The sequence below is a fragment of the Talaromyces stipitatus genome, genomic scaffold, assembly GCF_000003125.1.
Source record: "Talaromyces stipitatus ATCC 10500 scf_1105507295541 genomic scaffold, whole genome shotgun sequence".
Classification (NCBI taxonomy): Eukaryota; Fungi; Ascomycota; class Eurotiomycetes; order Eurotiales; family Trichocomaceae; genus Talaromyces; species Talaromyces stipitatus.
The window spans coordinates 316158-333177 of NW_002990115.1; the positions used below are offsets into that span (position 1 = coordinate 316158).

The 17020-nt window shown below is 44.5% G+C and overlaps 6 protein-coding genes across 6 annotated transcripts, besides 5 other annotated features; 4 read left to right on the plus strand and 2 right to left on the minus strand.

Annotated features, from left to right (window-relative positions):
• Positions 1–65: 65 nt before the first annotated feature.
• TSTA_024490 (uncharacterized protein) lies at positions 66–2337 on the plus strand. The gene is made up of 2 exons (XM_002479514.1): positions 66–644; positions 700–2337. Exons 1-2 carry the CDS (start codon positions 182–184, stop codon positions 2001–2003), a joined length of 1767 nt encoding a protein of 588 aa, XP_002479559.1. The 5' UTR covers positions 66–181; the 3' UTR covers positions 2004–2337.
• A 157-nt stretch (positions 2338–2494) lies between these two features.
• On the minus strand, positions 2495–4091 carry TSTA_024500 (mannosyltransferase (PIG-M), putative). The gene is made up of 3 exons (XM_002479515.1): positions 2983–4091; positions 2817–2924; positions 2495–2755 (listed from the first exon to the last, which is right to left on the minus strand). Exons 1-3 carry the CDS (start codon positions 3958–3960, stop codon positions 2546–2548), a joined length of 1296 nt encoding a protein of 431 aa, XP_002479560.1. The 5' UTR covers positions 3961–4091; the 3' UTR covers positions 2495–2545.
• Positions 4092–5301: 1210 nt separating this feature from the next.
• Positions 5302–5347: a microsatellite.
• A 4-nt stretch (positions 5348–5351) lies between these two features.
• TSTA_024510 (monooxygenase, putative) lies at positions 5352–7318 on the plus strand. The gene is made up of 2 exons (XM_002479516.1): positions 5352–6583; positions 6640–7318. Exons 1-2 carry the CDS (start codon positions 5594–5596, stop codon positions 7135–7137), a joined length of 1488 nt encoding a protein of 495 aa, XP_002479561.1. The 5' UTR covers positions 5352–5593; the 3' UTR covers positions 7138–7318.
• Positions 7183–7214: a sequence feature (AT_rich).
• Positions 7319–9050: 1732 nt separating the features above from the next.
• Positions 9051–9102: a sequence feature (GA-rich).
• Positions 9103–9329: 227 nt separating this feature from the next.
• Positions 9330–9524: a mobile genetic element.
• Positions 9508–11010: a mobile genetic element.
• A 660-nt stretch (positions 11011–11670) lies between these two features.
• Positions 11671–12751, plus strand: TSTA_024520 (2-deoxyglucose-6-phosphate phosphatase, putative). The gene is made up of 3 exons (XM_002479517.1): positions 11671–11763; positions 11835–12136; positions 12409–12751. The coding sequence occupies exons 1-3, from the start codon at positions 11738–11740 to the stop codon at positions 12654–12656; spliced, it is 576 nt and encodes a 191-aa protein (XP_002479562.1). The 5' UTR covers positions 11671–11737; the 3' UTR covers positions 12657–12751.
• Positions 12752–13102: 351 nt separating this feature from the next.
• TSTA_024530 (uncharacterized protein) lies at positions 13103–13815 on the minus strand. The gene is made up of 2 exons (XM_002479518.1): positions 13450–13815; positions 13103–13381 (listed from the first exon to the last, which is right to left on the minus strand). Exons 1-2 carry the CDS (start codon positions 13759–13761, stop codon positions 13373–13375), a joined length of 321 nt encoding a protein of 106 aa, XP_002479563.1. The 5' UTR covers positions 13762–13815; the 3' UTR covers positions 13103–13372.
• A 2136-nt stretch (positions 13816–15951) lies between these two features.
• Positions 15952–16418, plus strand: TSTA_024540 (uncharacterized protein; the record flags this gene model as incomplete). Its single annotated transcript, XM_002479519.1, has 2 exons — positions 15952–16260; positions 16341–16418. The coding sequence occupies 2 exons, from the start codon at positions 15952–15954 to the stop codon at positions 16416–16418; spliced, it is 387 nt and encodes a 128-aa protein (XP_002479564.1).
• Positions 16419–17020: the final 602 nt, after the last annotated feature.

Sequence of the window (17020 nt, forward strand, 5' to 3'; positions counted from 1 at the left end):
GAAGTCGCCCACCAGCAGCCCCGACAGGGCCACGCTAGGTGGGTTGTGAACGTTCCTCGAGTCGATTTGATATCATCATCTTTCAACTTTAAACTGGGTCGTTGAGCGAGTAAGAGACAAGGACAACATATCTTACAATTCACCATCAATTCTAAAAATCGTCGCCTATTCTGCTCTCACCATGATCTCCACCGTCCCTCCACCGCGTCCCGTCTCCGTGAACTCGCCGATATTACCCTTGTCATCCCCAGTACTTTATCATAAATCGACGAGCATACCTACGAAAGAAGCGTACCAGAATGATGAAGAAGTTGCCAAATCAACATATTCTCTCACAGTCTCACTCGATCGGCTACCTCGCAGGGATATCGAAATGGAAGACGCGGATGACTCGATTACATTTCCAAGCCACGCCAGTCAATCAGCGATACAATTCAATGACTTGCCATTTGAAATTCACGAAGCTATCCTAGATCATTTGTTTGGCGAGCGAACGTCTGGATCAGTTAGTAGTATCCCCGGCCGGCCGGACACCCGTAGTTGGATCAGGGCTCTTCGTCACCCTAGGCGGAAAACTCTGTCTAATCTTGCCTTGATCTCTCCTATATGGAGAGATCTAGTACAGGAACGGATATACAGGCACAGTAAGTTTCTTCCACGATATTTTAGAGGCTCCGCCTAACTCATGTTTGTTTGTAGTCAAGGTTAAAGGGACGAAAGACGGCCTAGCCGAATGCGAAAACTGGTTTCGAAGTCATCCTCATCTCGTACGCCATGTCCGACATACTGAATACTGGATACCGGTATGGGGAAACCGGGCCCACAAAACAGTGGCGCCGCACTTGCGCGAGGTACCACCAATCCGCCGATATTTGAATGAAGAAGCGGGGCTGTTTGGACATAATAACGGCTTGGTACAGCAGCAGCTGGTAATGCCAGACTGGGATTTGTCAGATAACAGGAATCGTAGCCCGAACGACTTCGCATTCCATGTAGCCAGCCATAACGCAAGTTTGGAGGAAATATTTCGACACGTCAAAGATTTCTTTCCCGAGACGAGGATTCTAACACTGGAGGCTGGACACTGCAAGAAGCCTCCTCTAATCAAACATTTTGCAAATGATCCGTCGGGGTTGACAGGGAACTATCATCTGGAACAGCTACCAAATATTCGAACACTCTTCATGCGCGGGGCTTGGAACATCATGCGAGATTACAAGCACTGGGCAACAATTTCGGAAGCTCTCCCGTCGTTACGTGAGTGGCATTGTGCGTACGCAAAACCTAAGCTAGAAGCATATCAGACTATCTGTCGAGCCCTTTCGAGTTTATCTTCGAGTTTGATCCATTTGGATATCAGCTTGGAAGGCTTCCATAGCAAGGACCATTCGCACTTGCTAGGTGGAAAGATTGGACGCCATCATATGTGCCGAATTCTAGGCCGGCTTGCGCCACAACTGGAACATCTGTCCTTAACTGGCTATATGTGTGCCGACCTTTTCGACACTGCGAGAGCAGCTACTGCTGACCGACCACAAGATGCGCGACTTCGATCAGTGGACCTCGTTGTCAAGACCTGCTGCAAGGATGAGGACGATGCGAACGGATTGTTATCCCCGCTGTTGGATGAGCCTCCCGGCATCACGAATATGAAGTTTATCGACTCGTTTGAGACGCTGGTACTAAGTTCAATTCGCTGTTTGGACACATTCCTCGATCTTTCCTACATTCGCATTCGCTTCATTGATCTTGACGCTCAGTGTGCAGTTCTTAATCCTTATTTCCATCTAGCCGATAACAAATGCATGGGATTGTGGAGCCATGAGATTGTGGAGACTCTGGCTCAAGTCCGGTCCACAGCTCACTTTGTCGAACTTGCGGACGGCATTTTCACTCAGTATGGTCCAAACAACGTTATTATTGGAGCCGTGTATCCCCGTAGTAGGCCGTTGAGTATCAACATCAATACCTACAAGATCCTGTCCGATGCAGCCAAATCGTGAAGACGGCAACAATTGCTTCGAATCTGTTCGATTTCATGATTGATTTTTGTCCTTTTCTGCGAAAATCTGTTCTTCTATCTTCTCGCATCAATACCCATTTGTTTCTACGCTGGGAGCGTGTCACGGCGCCGGGGAATTTGAATCTGATGTTGCATATGCTTTATTTCGTTCTTTTTCGCTTCTTTCAAATATTGAATCTGAGTGACGAATTTCTTTTCGATTTTTCTTTTATCATTAGCGTAGTGTAGAGAAATGCGGGTTACCATTTATGATCCATATTTCGGTCTTGTTTTCCGCATGGGAAGCAGGGGAGGTTCAAATGAAAAGTTTGTTATTTCGATCGAGAAATAGGAATGCAAAATAATTGGTTACTCATACCCTAAAGGACGGTCAGTACTAAGAAGAACAACCAAGTCAGAGCTGACTTAGCAATGTTCCTATCTTCGACGGTTTTATAGAAATTATTTATATAGGCTATTATACATGTGTGACAACATAAAGCGCCCAAAAAAGATTCTACAACTGCGTGCAATAATCAATCGTTACATTATGTGCTTTTGAGCGTCGAAGTCTGGATGGTTCTTCCTTTTCTCTGTAATGATTTCACCGGCCCATTTCCCAACATCAGACGCGATAATACCCAGTATCCAGCAATTAACGATAAAAAACCCCAAGCTGGCGAGCCATAGTCCTGGAAGGAAAGTGGAGAAACCCATGAATTCAAGTTGAAACCCTTGATGGAGCCAGAATGCCTATTTTCTTTTCAGTGAGAGGTGATACTATGGTAATGTCTTGTGGGAAGGAGTGGCCCACCTGAGATACTACCCACATAATCAATGCGCCGATACCGAGGAGTGGATTGCTGATGAATGATGATGACGGGAGATAAAGTGGTAGGAAGACGAGATACCACAGGAAGTACTAGCCCTCAGTTAGTGATGTTTGAGCATAGAAGGGTGGCAAACAAATGTGTACATACCTGACTCGTACACACTTTATTGAAGGTGACAAATGCGAATGTCTGAGCTAGCATAGCCCCGGGTAATGACTTCTTTGCAAGAGCTAATGGAATAGCGAACGCTGATAGGAAAAGCTGTGGCAAAAAAGCCACCGACTCGAATTTTAATCCCTGGTTGTGGGCGTTGGGACTGTCCGTGGCGGCGGATAGATAGAGCAAGGTATTATATGGCGAGAAGTTGTGTCGGTGATCGATCCTGGTAAGGTGATGGAAGTAGGTATGTTGAAGAAAAGAGTGGCCATAGAGGGAATACATCCACAGATTGAAGCTGGCGAAAGTTAGGAGCGAAATGACGGTGATCTTGACACCGTCGAAAGTGATGAAGTTAAGGGCTCGGTTGATTAGATTTCCCGAAGTGAGCGTAGCAGAAAGAAACCAGATGATACTCGGTGCATAAATGAATGGATAAATCTTGAAATGCACACCAAAACCCAGTAGGAAGCTCGCAAATATTAAGTGTCGATTGAGTACAGCCCATAACAGAGCAATCACCATAACCCCCAATAATCCCTCGGAGCTTCCACGCGTACTGATAGTCGCAACCATAGGATTCAAAAGCCATATACTGGCATACTTCAATCGGGACTTTTCAGTCATTCCCGGAAACTCTGTTCGAAGAACGAGCAGCAAAAGCCACCCTGTGACCAAATCTGCAATGGCGAAGAGGACTTTCCCGAAAGAGAACCAGATCCAATTGGGTTCCCATGTGGTGGGTAGTAGGAACCAAGCTAAAAGGGGCGTGTAGCGATATGTGTCCCGTAGATAAGGGGATTGACCCTCTGCCACGAATCGCGAGGCGTCTGTGAAGACCATATAATCAATATCAGTGTACTTCATGGCCGAGTGATTATCTTGGTAAAGGCCATAGAAGAGTAGGCCGACTCGCAGAAAAGCGGCCAGGGAGAAGATGACGGCCGGTGAGGAGAAAAGCGAAGGCATGGTGGCGAATTATCCCTCCGCTCAGAATACATGGAAGTCGCGGAGTTGTAGGTTATATCAATGAGATAATTTTATCAACCATCATACACATTTATCCATTGGTGTTCGAGTTCACCGGATACGTTTGGTGTGTTTTCGTGTTTTCTGGAGTTCTCCAGACATCTAGGCACTAAACTAGTCTGTGACTAAAGTACACTAAACCAGATGGGGTATAGCATCATATTAAGTGGTTGCCTTAGGCACTAGGTAAATAGGTTAACCCTAATACGTACGTCGTCATGTACTAGCTTCTAAGGAGCTGATTCGAGCAGATTTTCGGAGAGTCATTCTATCTTCGTTATAGCCTAGAACTCTAGATAAACCTGACTTAGAAGTCACCGCGGAAGAATGTATCAAGGATGTGCTTGCAATTAACTCAGCGCCAAGGTTCGTCGTTTGAAGAACTGTAAATAGGATTATACCTACGCAGAACGTATTGTAGATCTTCACAGGGGTATCCTCAGCTAAATAGTACGTTGACGGGATTGATTTCGCTAAATGTCTGATACGTAAGTTGATCAGGTCGGGCTGGAATTCTTATTTCTTAATGCTTGCTTGTAAACTTCCAGTGTTATCCTGTCAAAGGAGTATTTAGCCATGTCTGAGCCAGTTTGAGTTGGAGCACTAAAAATATTGTCGGCGTAGCTCCTGATTCACCTATGTCGGGATTTGGTTTCGAGAAAGCTGCAAGGAAGTCGAAGTGAAAATACAACCGATCTGATTGGTCCACAAATCTGACACCCGTTGTGGGGCAGCTCCGAACTTTAAGCGTTTCCGAGCCGAAGCGGCCGAAACGGCTTCTAGAAAAATCTTAGTTGAAATGACATCAAACCTCGATTTGAGCAGAGAAAGTCGTGCCACTTCGATTCAACTGGAATCCCAGATTTCGGAAAAAGTGCGGAAATGAAAAACTCTTTCACCGTCTCCCAGAAAAACTAGGCATTAATCGGGAGAAAAAACTCCAATGACGAAGCCAGGTACTAAAAGCATCTCCTGATGTTGTAGCCCGGCTGATTTTCGTCAAAATTTCGGGCACTTAGCACGACACTCTATTGGCGGAAGCTTGTATAAAAGTGGGAATAAGGAATTTCATGCGTTTGCATTCCGAACACCGAGCCAAAATTCCACATCCAAGAAATCGAGACTGATCTTTTTGATGCTGAAGAAAGGCATTGCAAGCGAGAAGACGGAGTCATGGTTCAATAGTGTTTGGAGAAAGTGCTTAACCCCAGTGGGGGGTTCTCACACTAATCGAGATCGTAGCGTGAGCTCTTTCCCATATTGGAGCTTTATTATAGCTCCTTTTTTTTTCTTTTTCTTTTCTTTTTTTTTTGTTTTTTTTTTTTTTCTCCATAAAGGAAAATCTGACTAGTCGGGTGCGTCTTTTTCTACTCGTTATTCCCACAGGGTATTCATGGATCTCGATAAGTTCATGATTCACTATCGATGTTCTCCGTCTTTTCCCTACTATTTATATGACTTGATTTCAGCATCCCGAAATTAATTGAATTGAGCATCGTCAACCAGCACTCTATCCAGAGTTCTTATTATCATAAACACCAACTAGATTTTGATATTTACTGCTTATGACACAATGCTACAAGATATCATTATAATCGGCTCCGGCATCTCCGGCCTCTCTGCAGCTCTCGCATTCTCTCACTATCTCACACCACTCATACCCGACCTACGCATCACGATATTCGAGCTTCATCCTGTCCCATCAACGTCCGGAGGCGCTCTCAGTCTTTCTCCCGTTGCATTAAGATATTTCGACCTGTTCGGCGTCTTGGACGAACTAGAAAACTTCGGAGCAGATTCAGGGATCGACGTTGATGCAGTAGAAATTTTCTCTTCACGAACAGGCAAGGCCCTTTCACATCTGGATTTCAGCGGCAAACATGGGCTGGGATACGGTGACCCGGAAGATGGTAAAAGATACAAGGCTCGTCGAGTGATGAGAATCAACTTATCGTTGGCGATGATGGCCGCAGCCGAGAAGAGGGGGAATATAAAAATAGTGTTTGGCAAGAAATTTGTCAGCGCTGTTCAACTAGAAAACGAAGACCGGATCGAAGTCCATTTTCAAGATGAGTCAATCGCGACGGGGAATTTATTGCTTGGCTGCGACGGTGTTTGGTCTGCCACACGCAGACATTTCATAGATCCTGGTCGCCAGGCTGAATACACTGGATTTTCACTTGTCCAGGGTACAGTGAAAACAGCTTGTCTAAGAGCAAAGCCCCATTTCAGAAACAGCTCTTTGAATTTATCTAAAGCCGGGTCATTACTTGTCACATTCTATGAGAAACAACGACAAGAGATATTTGCCTCTGCAATGGTGGAATGTCGTGAAGAATCAGCCAAAGATCACACTGGACTGGGGAAATGGAAGAAGGAGATAATCAACAGATCCTTAAGGGGGGAGATGTCGAGTCGATTTAGCGAATCGGTTATCCCCTTTATCAGAGAAATTGCTACTTCTACGGAGGTTGATTGGATGATGTATCCAATATATCAGGTACCTCTCGGCGGGAATTGGTATACTCATCGTGCTATCCTATTAGGAGATGCCGCACATGCTGTGAGTGTTCTTTTCAAATGTTTTATTTTAAGTACTGCCGACTAACTAAAGACAAGATGCTCCCCCGTGATGAATCTGCCGCATATGCCATCGACGACACGATCCTTCTCGCCCGTATCCTTGCCAATAACTTGGACTCCCCACTCGAGACAACTTTCCAAATCTACGATGCCGCGCGCCGATCCGACATCTCCCACGCATTCAGAGACTCATTCAAGCTCTGGCAAAAGCGCAACACAGACGCCGGACCCATCGAGGCATGGTTCCGAGAACGATTGATTCCATTCCAAATCCGAAATAATCAAATGTCATGGAAAGCTGCATTTGAGTACGATGCCAACAAGGCACCTATTCCGGGAGGTTCAAGAGCTTCGACTCCAATCAATGGTAGTCTACGACCAAATTCTAAGAGTCGCTCGTCGTTGTATTCGCAGGATACGACGACTTCTAGTGGAGGCGGGAGTGTGAATAATAATCAGTTACGCGAATTTAGTAGCTGTTCGCAGCCCGAAATAACCAACATGATGAATAACTTGGTGGTTATTGAGAAATGAACAAGAAGCGATTTTAGATTCATACTGCATGCAATAATAGCCGCGAAATTATAATGTATTATAATATTATTAATTTACGTCAAGCTCCGAGACCTGACGCTTGGTGCTTTCAAATGTTCTCTAATCAATTTTTACATTTATCATACAACGCTGGTGCTAGTGACAGATCTGACGTTGATGGTTCCAGGCTAAAAAAAAATCAAGTCAATGCTCTATAGAGGCCAGTGAACTCTCACAATTAAATCTCGGAATATGTGGTATTGATTAAGGTATGCAAGTGCCAGGCTATTGATCAAGTATGGTTAGATTTCATTAACAAACTACCTACGTACCGGATTTCCTTTGAGGCCGATAAGACCAACAGAGCTCCAGTTCGTCCGCATGAGGGCGCTCCACGGGGTGTTTTTGCAGCATCACTTGACAAAGAATCAGTATTGTCGAGTACCAAAAAACACCAGGAACCGAAGTGTTATCAAGGCTCGATATCCACCTATTAGCATTATCTCGAAATGGTAGATGCATGCCTCTTTCATCGTGCACCATATCAAGATTCAGCCTAGCATAGACAAGCAGCATGTCTAAGAAGACTGCCCCTAGGGAATACACATCCCTAGATCGCCCTGGGCACACCCAAGCAGAGCCTACTTTTTCCTATTCAGGAGGCTTAAACACAACTGTTCCTCCAGCTGATGTACTCCCTGGAAGTGTCCTCCCTGGATCATCCGTTTGATATACCAAAATATGTTAAGAGGATACAGTCACCCCATACTAAAATATTTTGTGGTTGATATCTCTATGACGGATGTCTTGACGGTGAAGATAGGCCAATCCACTGACCAGACAGCCAAACCAAGATAGAAGTTGATCTCGAAGCCGTTGACGCTCGTTTTCATCCTTGTGACGTATAGTAATGTAAAGATATTTTTCCAGATTCTGGTCTGCAAGTGGCTGCATTATAATACCTTGGGCTGGAAGCAGGAAAACTGACTCTGTTGTGTGTGTCTCTAGGAACCTAGGTTCCTAGGGGCGGAGATATCTAACTACTGGCGCGCTAACTACATCAGGTAGGCGGTGCTGACTATCTAAGGGCAGAATCCCAACATAATATAAACCATGTCGTCAAAGATGTAAGTTGTGACCAGCGAAACAGTTGTCAGATAACCGGGATATCCGGCGATGTAGAAGATAGGCTATTTGATCAGGTCATCCAGTCACCTCAAGCTACCTACACTTCAGCAAATAAGGAGTCATCTTCTTATCAGGGCTCAATATAGCCCTCAAAGTTTACCCCTCATGATAGCTCACAAAAGACCCCGCCAAAAGTGTCTATAAAGGACCCGGCATTGAACCTATGTATTAGACAGGGACAGAGAGAACTGAATACATACAATCTTGCTAGTCACTTCTTTTCTTTGATCCTAGTAACCCACTCTTCAGGATTGGCCTGGAATAAACCGACTAATCCGACAACAGTATGTTGATGTTGTGCCTTAGTGTTGGTTTTATTACGGTCCGTATCACGAAGCATAGACGGTAGTAAGGCGCGAACACGAAGCGGCCTAACGAGCCTGACAATATGAAGCTATCTTGATTCCTAATATTGTGACTAGTCCCCAAGAGCGAGGGGGGGGGGGTGTGTGTGTGTATCTATTTTACGGCCGTGGTTCGTGACTCGCACGCTTCCCACCGATCCCTACTGGGACATAGGCCGCCGAGGGGTAAGCCTCGGGCTTCGAATCATCTATCAGATTTATATACAAAAAATGGACTCTTTGGCGCATTTCCATAGCTGCCGTGGTCTTACAGGAAGGTCCACTTCTAAGTGGGCTTTAGGTATTCGCCAGCTGCAATGGTCCACCTACACTCCATGACCCGTTACTTCACCACTATTGTAACTGAACAGTAAGTTTCATAAAGAGAGAAAGAAAGAAGATAGGAGAAGGAAAAGAGAAATATAAAGAAAGAGTAGAGCTGTCTTAGCTAGGTGCTAAGGAAATGTTGGCGAGGACAGATATCCTCAAAGAAGCGGGTCTCTGCTAGCTATGTGGCTAGCCTTTGTGCTCCTTTCGCAGTACCTAAAAGGAAAGAGATGACCTTAGAAGGGGGCCTAGGAGGATGAGGGACTCGTCTCTTAGCTCTCTAGGGCGCTTAGGAGATGTAGTTATTTCTAGGTCTTAATATATTTATGGTGCCACACTCTGCCACTGTGACTTTGCAGCGGAAAGGGATCGAGCCTTGGCATGTCTCTTTAGCGAGGCATATGAGAAGTTATATGGAGGGAGAGAGGAAGAGGCGGCTCCCTCTTTAGTAGCAAGATTAGCCACTTCATTCTTGGGGATTTTGGCATGTCTGGGGACCCATCGGATTTGGATAGATCTACTTTTGGTGTGCGGAAGCTTTCACGGAGTGCCAGGTGGCTATAGAGAGCAGAGATTCAAGACTCTTAGAAGATCCTGTGGAGGGAGATAGGAGGCGTGTAGCAACTTTCAGGTTATCAAGGCAGATCTATAGGTTGGTAGCATACCAAGCTGTTAGGTATACTGTAGCTGCCTGAGTGCCAGCTATGATAGCTTCTACTTTGGCATTGAAGACTTCTTTCCCATATCTATATGAGAGCGAGGAACAAAGGAACTAATGATTTGCTTAAAATCCAATATAGCTTCCACTAGCATGTCCATTTTGCAGCCTAGATCCATCTGAAAAGACTATAATATCAGAGCTAAGGATGGTGCATTAGAAATCTGCGAAGTCAGCCGCCGCCTATTCCTTTATGCGTCCCATAGAAGCTCTTATTCGAGCTTGGGCATTCTCCCGTGACTCACGAGGGTGCCAGGGAGCATATTAAAGAGGGTTTATTTGTTCAGAGTTGGGGAGGGCCTGCACGCGGCGGGTAAATCGACTGGTTTATCGGCTGTCTCTGGCTACCTGTTCTGCGCATCTTCAGAGTAGGTGGTATAGATTAAGACGCCATATGCGGACAGATGCTAGGAGGGCTATTTGATCTAGTTCAATTTCTGGTGGAGAGAATCCAGATTCTCAATATAGGACAGATATTGGGATTGTGTGGAAAACAGGAAGGACTGCTCTTACGCCTGCTAGTATTGCTTTAGTTAGTTTCTCAAGATGTTCTCCAACTTAATTTAAGATCTAGGAAGGCCCAGGGCGAGTACGGCCTGGCCACCAGGTTTTAGCACTATAGTATACTTTATAGAGTATATAGGCTGATATAGCCTACTGTAGTAGATGAGGTTTAACTCCTTGAACAGTATTCCCTAGGGAGCAAAGGGCGTTAGCCATAGTAAGGGCTTTAGATGCTGTTTTGCTAACATGCCATTTAAAGGTCAGCTTTTTATTATAGAGAATTCCTAGCCAACATAGATATAGCCATTTAGTGTTTTCTGAGACTGTGACTAATCCAGCTTTTACCAAAGGTGTGCAGGTTGGATCCTGGTCTGCTTTATATTAGGAGAAGTGAAGAAGCTTGTATTTATCTAGTGCAAATGTAATACCCTCAGCACCCTAGTTAATAGGTTCTTAGAGTAAGTCTGATAAGGCTTCGCAGTTGATGGCAAGGGATGAAGAGATTGCTAGGTTAGCTATATTGTTCGCGTAACCAAATCTGTTCCTTGGGTTTCCTAGACGGAATAGAGGCGCTATGTAGAGCATGAAAAGAATACCAGATACTGGGGATCCTTATAGTAGACCACAGGTAATATCTGTTAAGGGGCCAATTTCTCCGTTAAGTTGGATCTAAACTGATCTCCCAGTAGCAAAAGAGGCAATCCAGAGAACAAGATTGGTAGGCCAGCCCTGCTCGCGTAATCTGCGGATTAGTCTGCCGGGGAGCATGGCATCAAATGCGCCCTTGACATCAGGGTAAGAAGTGAGCAGTCATGCCTGCCTGGGTGCCATATTGGGACTAACCCGTTCTAGGCGAGGTGTTGATATCAACCCTCGACCTCACCACTTAGCTAGAGCACATAGACATCTTCTAGAACCTCATCATTGAATGTCTGCCAAACCATTCGCATCTGGGTCTAGACGGTTGGTCGTGGTGCGAAATGCCATCTTGGGATCATATTGGAGGATGGGTAGTGGTGTGGTCTTGAATTTGATATGGCTGGTCCATGGTTGGCCCCGGAAGAGATTTGTCCAAGGGTCAATATTGTATTTGCTCCCAAGGACTGAGACCCACGATGGCGATATGAAGCCTCGAATGAAGACAATTTGCCCCAAGCCTTCCGCTGGAACAGAGGTGGTAGCGAAAATTTCATATTGCTCTTGATTATAATGTTGCACGTCCCACTTCCCCTTGCTGCTGTTGTATACTACAATCAAATCGTCATTATTCATGCGATACGCCGTACAACTTGCATCCAAATTTATCATGTCCTATCATCCTCCGTAGAGCTTTTGAGATGCTGTAAACGAGAATGTTCTAAGCGTTACGCGCTACCTACGGACGTGTCTCCCACCGGTCCAGTCCGGATACATGTATCCTGCCAGCATCTTACGTGAACCAAAACGTCGCTTGCACGACAGATTGAAATCCATACCGTCTCGCTCTTAGGCCCGTCAATTTAGTTCAAGGCTAGTACACATGGCGCCCCTTAAGACGGAGATAGAGTAAGTGGCCTCCAATAGAGAGAATCTATGTATCCGGTTACTGGAAACCAGTCTAACAAAGACCGCGGCAGCTTCCCCGCAATCCGTGCCTGTATCTTCGACATGGATGGGCTTCTCATCAACACCGAAGACATAATTACTCTGTCTTTGAATCAGCTTCTTGAAAAATACGGAAGGCCTAGACTTACTTCGTCAATTCGAGCCCTGCTTATGGGTGTCCCAGATTCGACAAACGGCGATGTGTTCCACAACTGGGTCAAGCTGCCCATCTCGCACGAGCAATTTGCTCGCGAATCGAAGGAACAAATGCGACTGGATTTTCCGAACTGTAAGCCACTACCTGGCGCGGAGAAAATTCTGTCGAACCTCAGCCGTGCGTGCAGTGTTTTTTCTAAAGAAAGAATCGAGCTGGCATTAGCATCTAGCACTAAAAGTCATAGCTACGAGTTGAAAATTTCGAGCCCGGAAACTAAGCGGCTTTTAGACTTCTTTCATCCCGACAGGCGGATTCTAGGTGATGACCCACGAATACGACAGGGTCGAGGGAAGCCAGCACCTGACATATACTTAGTCGCGTTGCAATCGTTGAACGCGATGGCAGAGCCTAGCACAAAACCTATCATGCCAAATGAATGTCTAGTCTAGTCTTCGAAGATAGCGTGGCTGGAGTAGAGGCTGGAAGACGGGCTGGAATGAGAGTTGGTTGGGTACTGCATCCTGATGTGGTCGTCGAGTATCAAGCAAGGCATGAGGATGTGCGGGCTGGAAGGACAGGAATGTTTGAGATCGGTGATAACTGGCCGCTAGGAGACATTAATGATGGCTTTGCTGAAAGTATATCGAATCTGGACCAGTTCAATTACGAGAAGTATGGCATCGAATGTCGTACTTGAAATCTTCATCGAGGTTCCAAAAGACCAGTATCTCCTCCCACAGCATAGCGCATGGGAAACGTATCCTCCGATGTGAAAGAAATACAGATGTAGGTAATATAGAACTACATAGCATATCCCATCGTGATGTCTACCGTCCCTCACCGCCTGATAACTGACGGATTTTTTAATATGGCTTACACTAGGGAATTCCCTGTGCTGAGGAATACACGCGCCACAGAGGGCAGAAGCTGAGAACACGAAAACTCAAATTTGTACAGCAAACGATATTCTCTCCAGCTTATTTCTCACTTTCCAATGCGGATTAGAAGGTAAGAGTTCAGCCGTTTACCGAGCTCGACGAGCTTTATAAAGTGATGCCAATAAAATGGGGTAAACCGTCCTTTGGGGGTGCTTCGGTTCCGAGCGCTTTTTTGTTGTCATTAGATCTATTTAATGAAATATTCTGATGATCAATTTTTTAGCCTTTGCATTTGCACTAGAACTGAGGAAAACCATGAAGAACTACTATACAAGTGACTTTATGGAAAAAACCTCAATCAAGGCCTAGCCAACCGCCGAAAACTCGAACTATGAATCAGAGTAACAGTTCTAACCACACATTCCTCAAAAATAGTCTTGTCAACATCGGTCCCATTTTTTCGTTATAATAAATTGGTTTTGAGGAACTACTTTTGACAAAGAGCCAAATTCGACGATGGATATTGTATAACCGCTCAAGGTGGCTAAATTTTTCCAGTTTAGTATGCTTACTAGTCGTCTCAAAAGGAATGAATGAAAGGTAGGTACTAACGACAACAAATCCTGCACAAGCCATCAAGCAGTTCGTACCAGTAGGAGTGTGTAGTTTCTGAGTAACATATGCTAGACCATAGCAGCATGTAGATTCGGACACGCAGATACATCCCAACTCGTAATCACACTTGCCGGTGAAGGGGTCGACACAGGGATTCTCCGCCACGTAGGCGCAGGTCACACTCTCAAAAACCTCCCCAATACCGTAAGTACATCCACTTCTCTCAGCCAAGTCGATGTCAGCAACTGGCGAAGCCGCTGCTAAGCCAATAGCTGATAGAAGGCTGAGGGCGAAGAGTGTAGCCTTCATGTTTGAGAGCTTGTTTGCGATTAGGAATAAGAGTGATAGTAGAGCTTGATCCTTGGATTTGAAAGCTAGGAAGTAGCTACATATCTAGGTATTTATACCTTCTCCTAAGAACAGAATGTCCAACATTATGTCACTGACCTTGGTTAAACAGAGATGTGCCGAGATACATTATGAATTGAATTAGTGTGGTATGACTTGAGTCTTAGTGTAACTAAGGTCTAGTGCTTATACATTATGAATTGAATTAGCGTGGTATGACTTGAGTCTTAGTGTAACTAAGGTCTAGTGCTTATACAAGTAAGAATGCCTTGCTGACTCTTACTGCTATATTTAAAACAACTACTTATGTGAGGGCGTTCATTCTCTATCCTAAAAGGTAACTAATCGAGCAAAAACTAAGCATGAGGAAAGAGGGAGAAAAGACTCGCTAAGCCGCTCGTAAGGACTCTTTTTATATGTGCGTCCGGGGCCTTGTCGGTGCCTATTTAGGAAATCCTGAAGACAAAGAAGTATATCCCCGTTAGGGTCATCCTCTTAGGGCTTAGGGCTCCGTCCAGGTGCCGGCAAGGCCCGTACGATATCCTGCTCCGTAGCCTAGCCGTCACACTTATATCACATCTCTACCATCAGATGGTATATGAAATGGTATATAATTATATGACTTCTAGTTAAGCCCATATCTTAAATTACCGCCTGCATATATAGCCATAGAAATAACTGGGCGTAAGCTTAACTATTCTACTATAAATCTTCTCTTAATAGTACTAGTTCCTTCTAGCGTCATACAGGTTAGTTTCGTAACACATTAACATAACAACTAACTACAGAGTACGCACAAAAAGTCATCTACAGCGCTAAATCCACTAATACAGTAATCTAGTAAACAAATCAGATACCTTGAGAATACTAAAAAGTTTACTAATCTTGACCTCAGTATTACAGCTTATATAGAGACGTTAATTTAGAGGGCCCTATAAACCGTCGAGGGGCCTCTATAAATTATCCCATATATAGTTATATAAATCATAGTGCGATTTAGCTAATAACAAAATAACCGTTCTTAGCGGCATATGAGAGATATCTATAAGACTGTTCAAATATTATAGTTCTCCATCTTACAGGTGGTTTATAGGCTTCAAAATTTAATATGCGTTGATGATTAATATTAATATATATATCTATTTCCTAAATACATTAGCCTACTTATATTTTATAGTGTAATTGCATGTATCATTAAAATACGCTAATAAAGCTAATGAGATGCAAATGACTTTTCGTGCCCACCTCTGTATATTATCCTTAGTTAGAAGACAAATGAGGTTGGGTCATTTTTGCTTACTGCTTTACGGAAACTATGTAATGTTGTAGTGCAGTCATGTCACGGACCTGGATCCACCTTAGTTAAACAGTGGTGTGTCGAGATACGTAACTAAGATAGAAGAGATCCCCCGTACAGCCTGGTGCCCGTACGAGTTAGAATGCCTTGCTGACTCTCACTGTTATATTCAAGTGACTTATGTCAAAGAGCTATGAAGAACTAAATACATGATGGTAAACAAGCGTCCTTATATATCCAGTCCTCCACGTTTTGTATACCGTATATCGTATACTCAATTTCCAGTAGTCAGTATTCAGTATACGATATTCATCCAATGATATCCCTTTGTTTCGTATACCCTTATCTATGGTACATCTTTCCTATCACCACGTGATACCGTGCGTGTCCCATACCGAATGTAATCCTCTTTCACTTATTTCCACCGCATGGTAATCGTACGGTTCATACGTTTCCCATACCAAAGTGACCTTTCCTTTAAAATCCTAGTGTCTTTTAGCGTCATGCAGGTTTGTTCGTAACAAGTCACATGGATATGCCAAGTAAGCATATAGTACTACTAGATCTAAAAATTATAGCTCTGGCAACCAATTACGTGGGAGAGTAGTACTATATAGTACTATAGAGGCCGTTTGAGGGCGAGTCCCACTCGACCTTACTATGTAGTATTCTGGTCTTTTTAGTGCAGCGGGTCAGGGTAAGGTTCGATTCCTAGTTAGGTGAGCTCGGAATTTATTTCTGTAAACGATCTACTAGTACAAATTCAGCTTAGCGGCTCACAGGATGCAGGTCGTATTGGTCCCGTTGCATCAATAAAAACTGGCTCGTCAGCATTGCCACCAACGAACACCTGGATGAAGAGTCAGTTTGAGGTCGAGATTTCGGGAACTTCGGGGAACTTCGGGGGCCTTCAGGACAGGATCATGAACAGATCTGAAATAGAGGAAAAGAGGAAGAGTCAGTTGCTCGCGAGAGATTCCTGGGTAGCTGAGTTGAAGACGAAGAGTGCCGGAGGCGGGATGGAGGAAGATCTGGCCGTAACGACGCGTGTAGGACGCGTCGTAGTGCCGTCAACTAGAGCTCGAGAAGCTCTGGAAGACGCTGACAGCACTGACGCTACTACTGCGACTAGGAAGACGACATCAAAAGCAAAGCCAACTGCAGTAAGGAAGGCTGCTAGCCAGATTGAGGAGAGATAGTGCGCTAGAATGAAAACCAAGTGATGCTTAGAAAGATGTGCTAGTACTTGGAGGGCATCTATCGGGAGGCCAAAAGTTTAAAAGAAACACTCAGTAAACAAGAGAAAATCATCCAGGAATAAAACAACATGATCAAGGGACTACAGGTCTAAATGGAAGCAATCCAAAGCCAGGCTATAGAAGATTGCAAGCAATTCCGGGAGCAACTGGATACTATCGCGAAAACACTAATCAACGCAGCTCTGATGCAGACCAAATCACAGCTGTCATTCGCAGATATAACTAATAGCCAATCTGGTCACCAGCAGGGTACACACCTAGGCCCTCTAGGCCCTCTAGTGCCTCCTACATTGGCTAATACACTATTTTGCACAATCGACACGTCTCGTGTCAGAGAAGAAGATAAAGCCAAGGCGCAGATAGCTAATGTCAGGCAGCTGATTGAAAAATAGATATAGGGAAATGAAGGAATGAAGACCTAGCGCTGTGCAGTAGTGATTAAGGATCTAAAGAATGCTAACTGAGTTAAAATTATTTGTAGATAGGAGAATAAGATCTAATAAGATCTAGCATGTCAAAGAGGCTGCTTAAAAGCTAAATATACCGGATGAAGAGTATTACGAGACCAGCTCTATCTAGTTAAAATCGACATTGCTAACTGGATAGCGATCCTGGATATAGATGGTAATATCCTACCAGGAGCAGCCAAGGCCCTAGGGAAAGA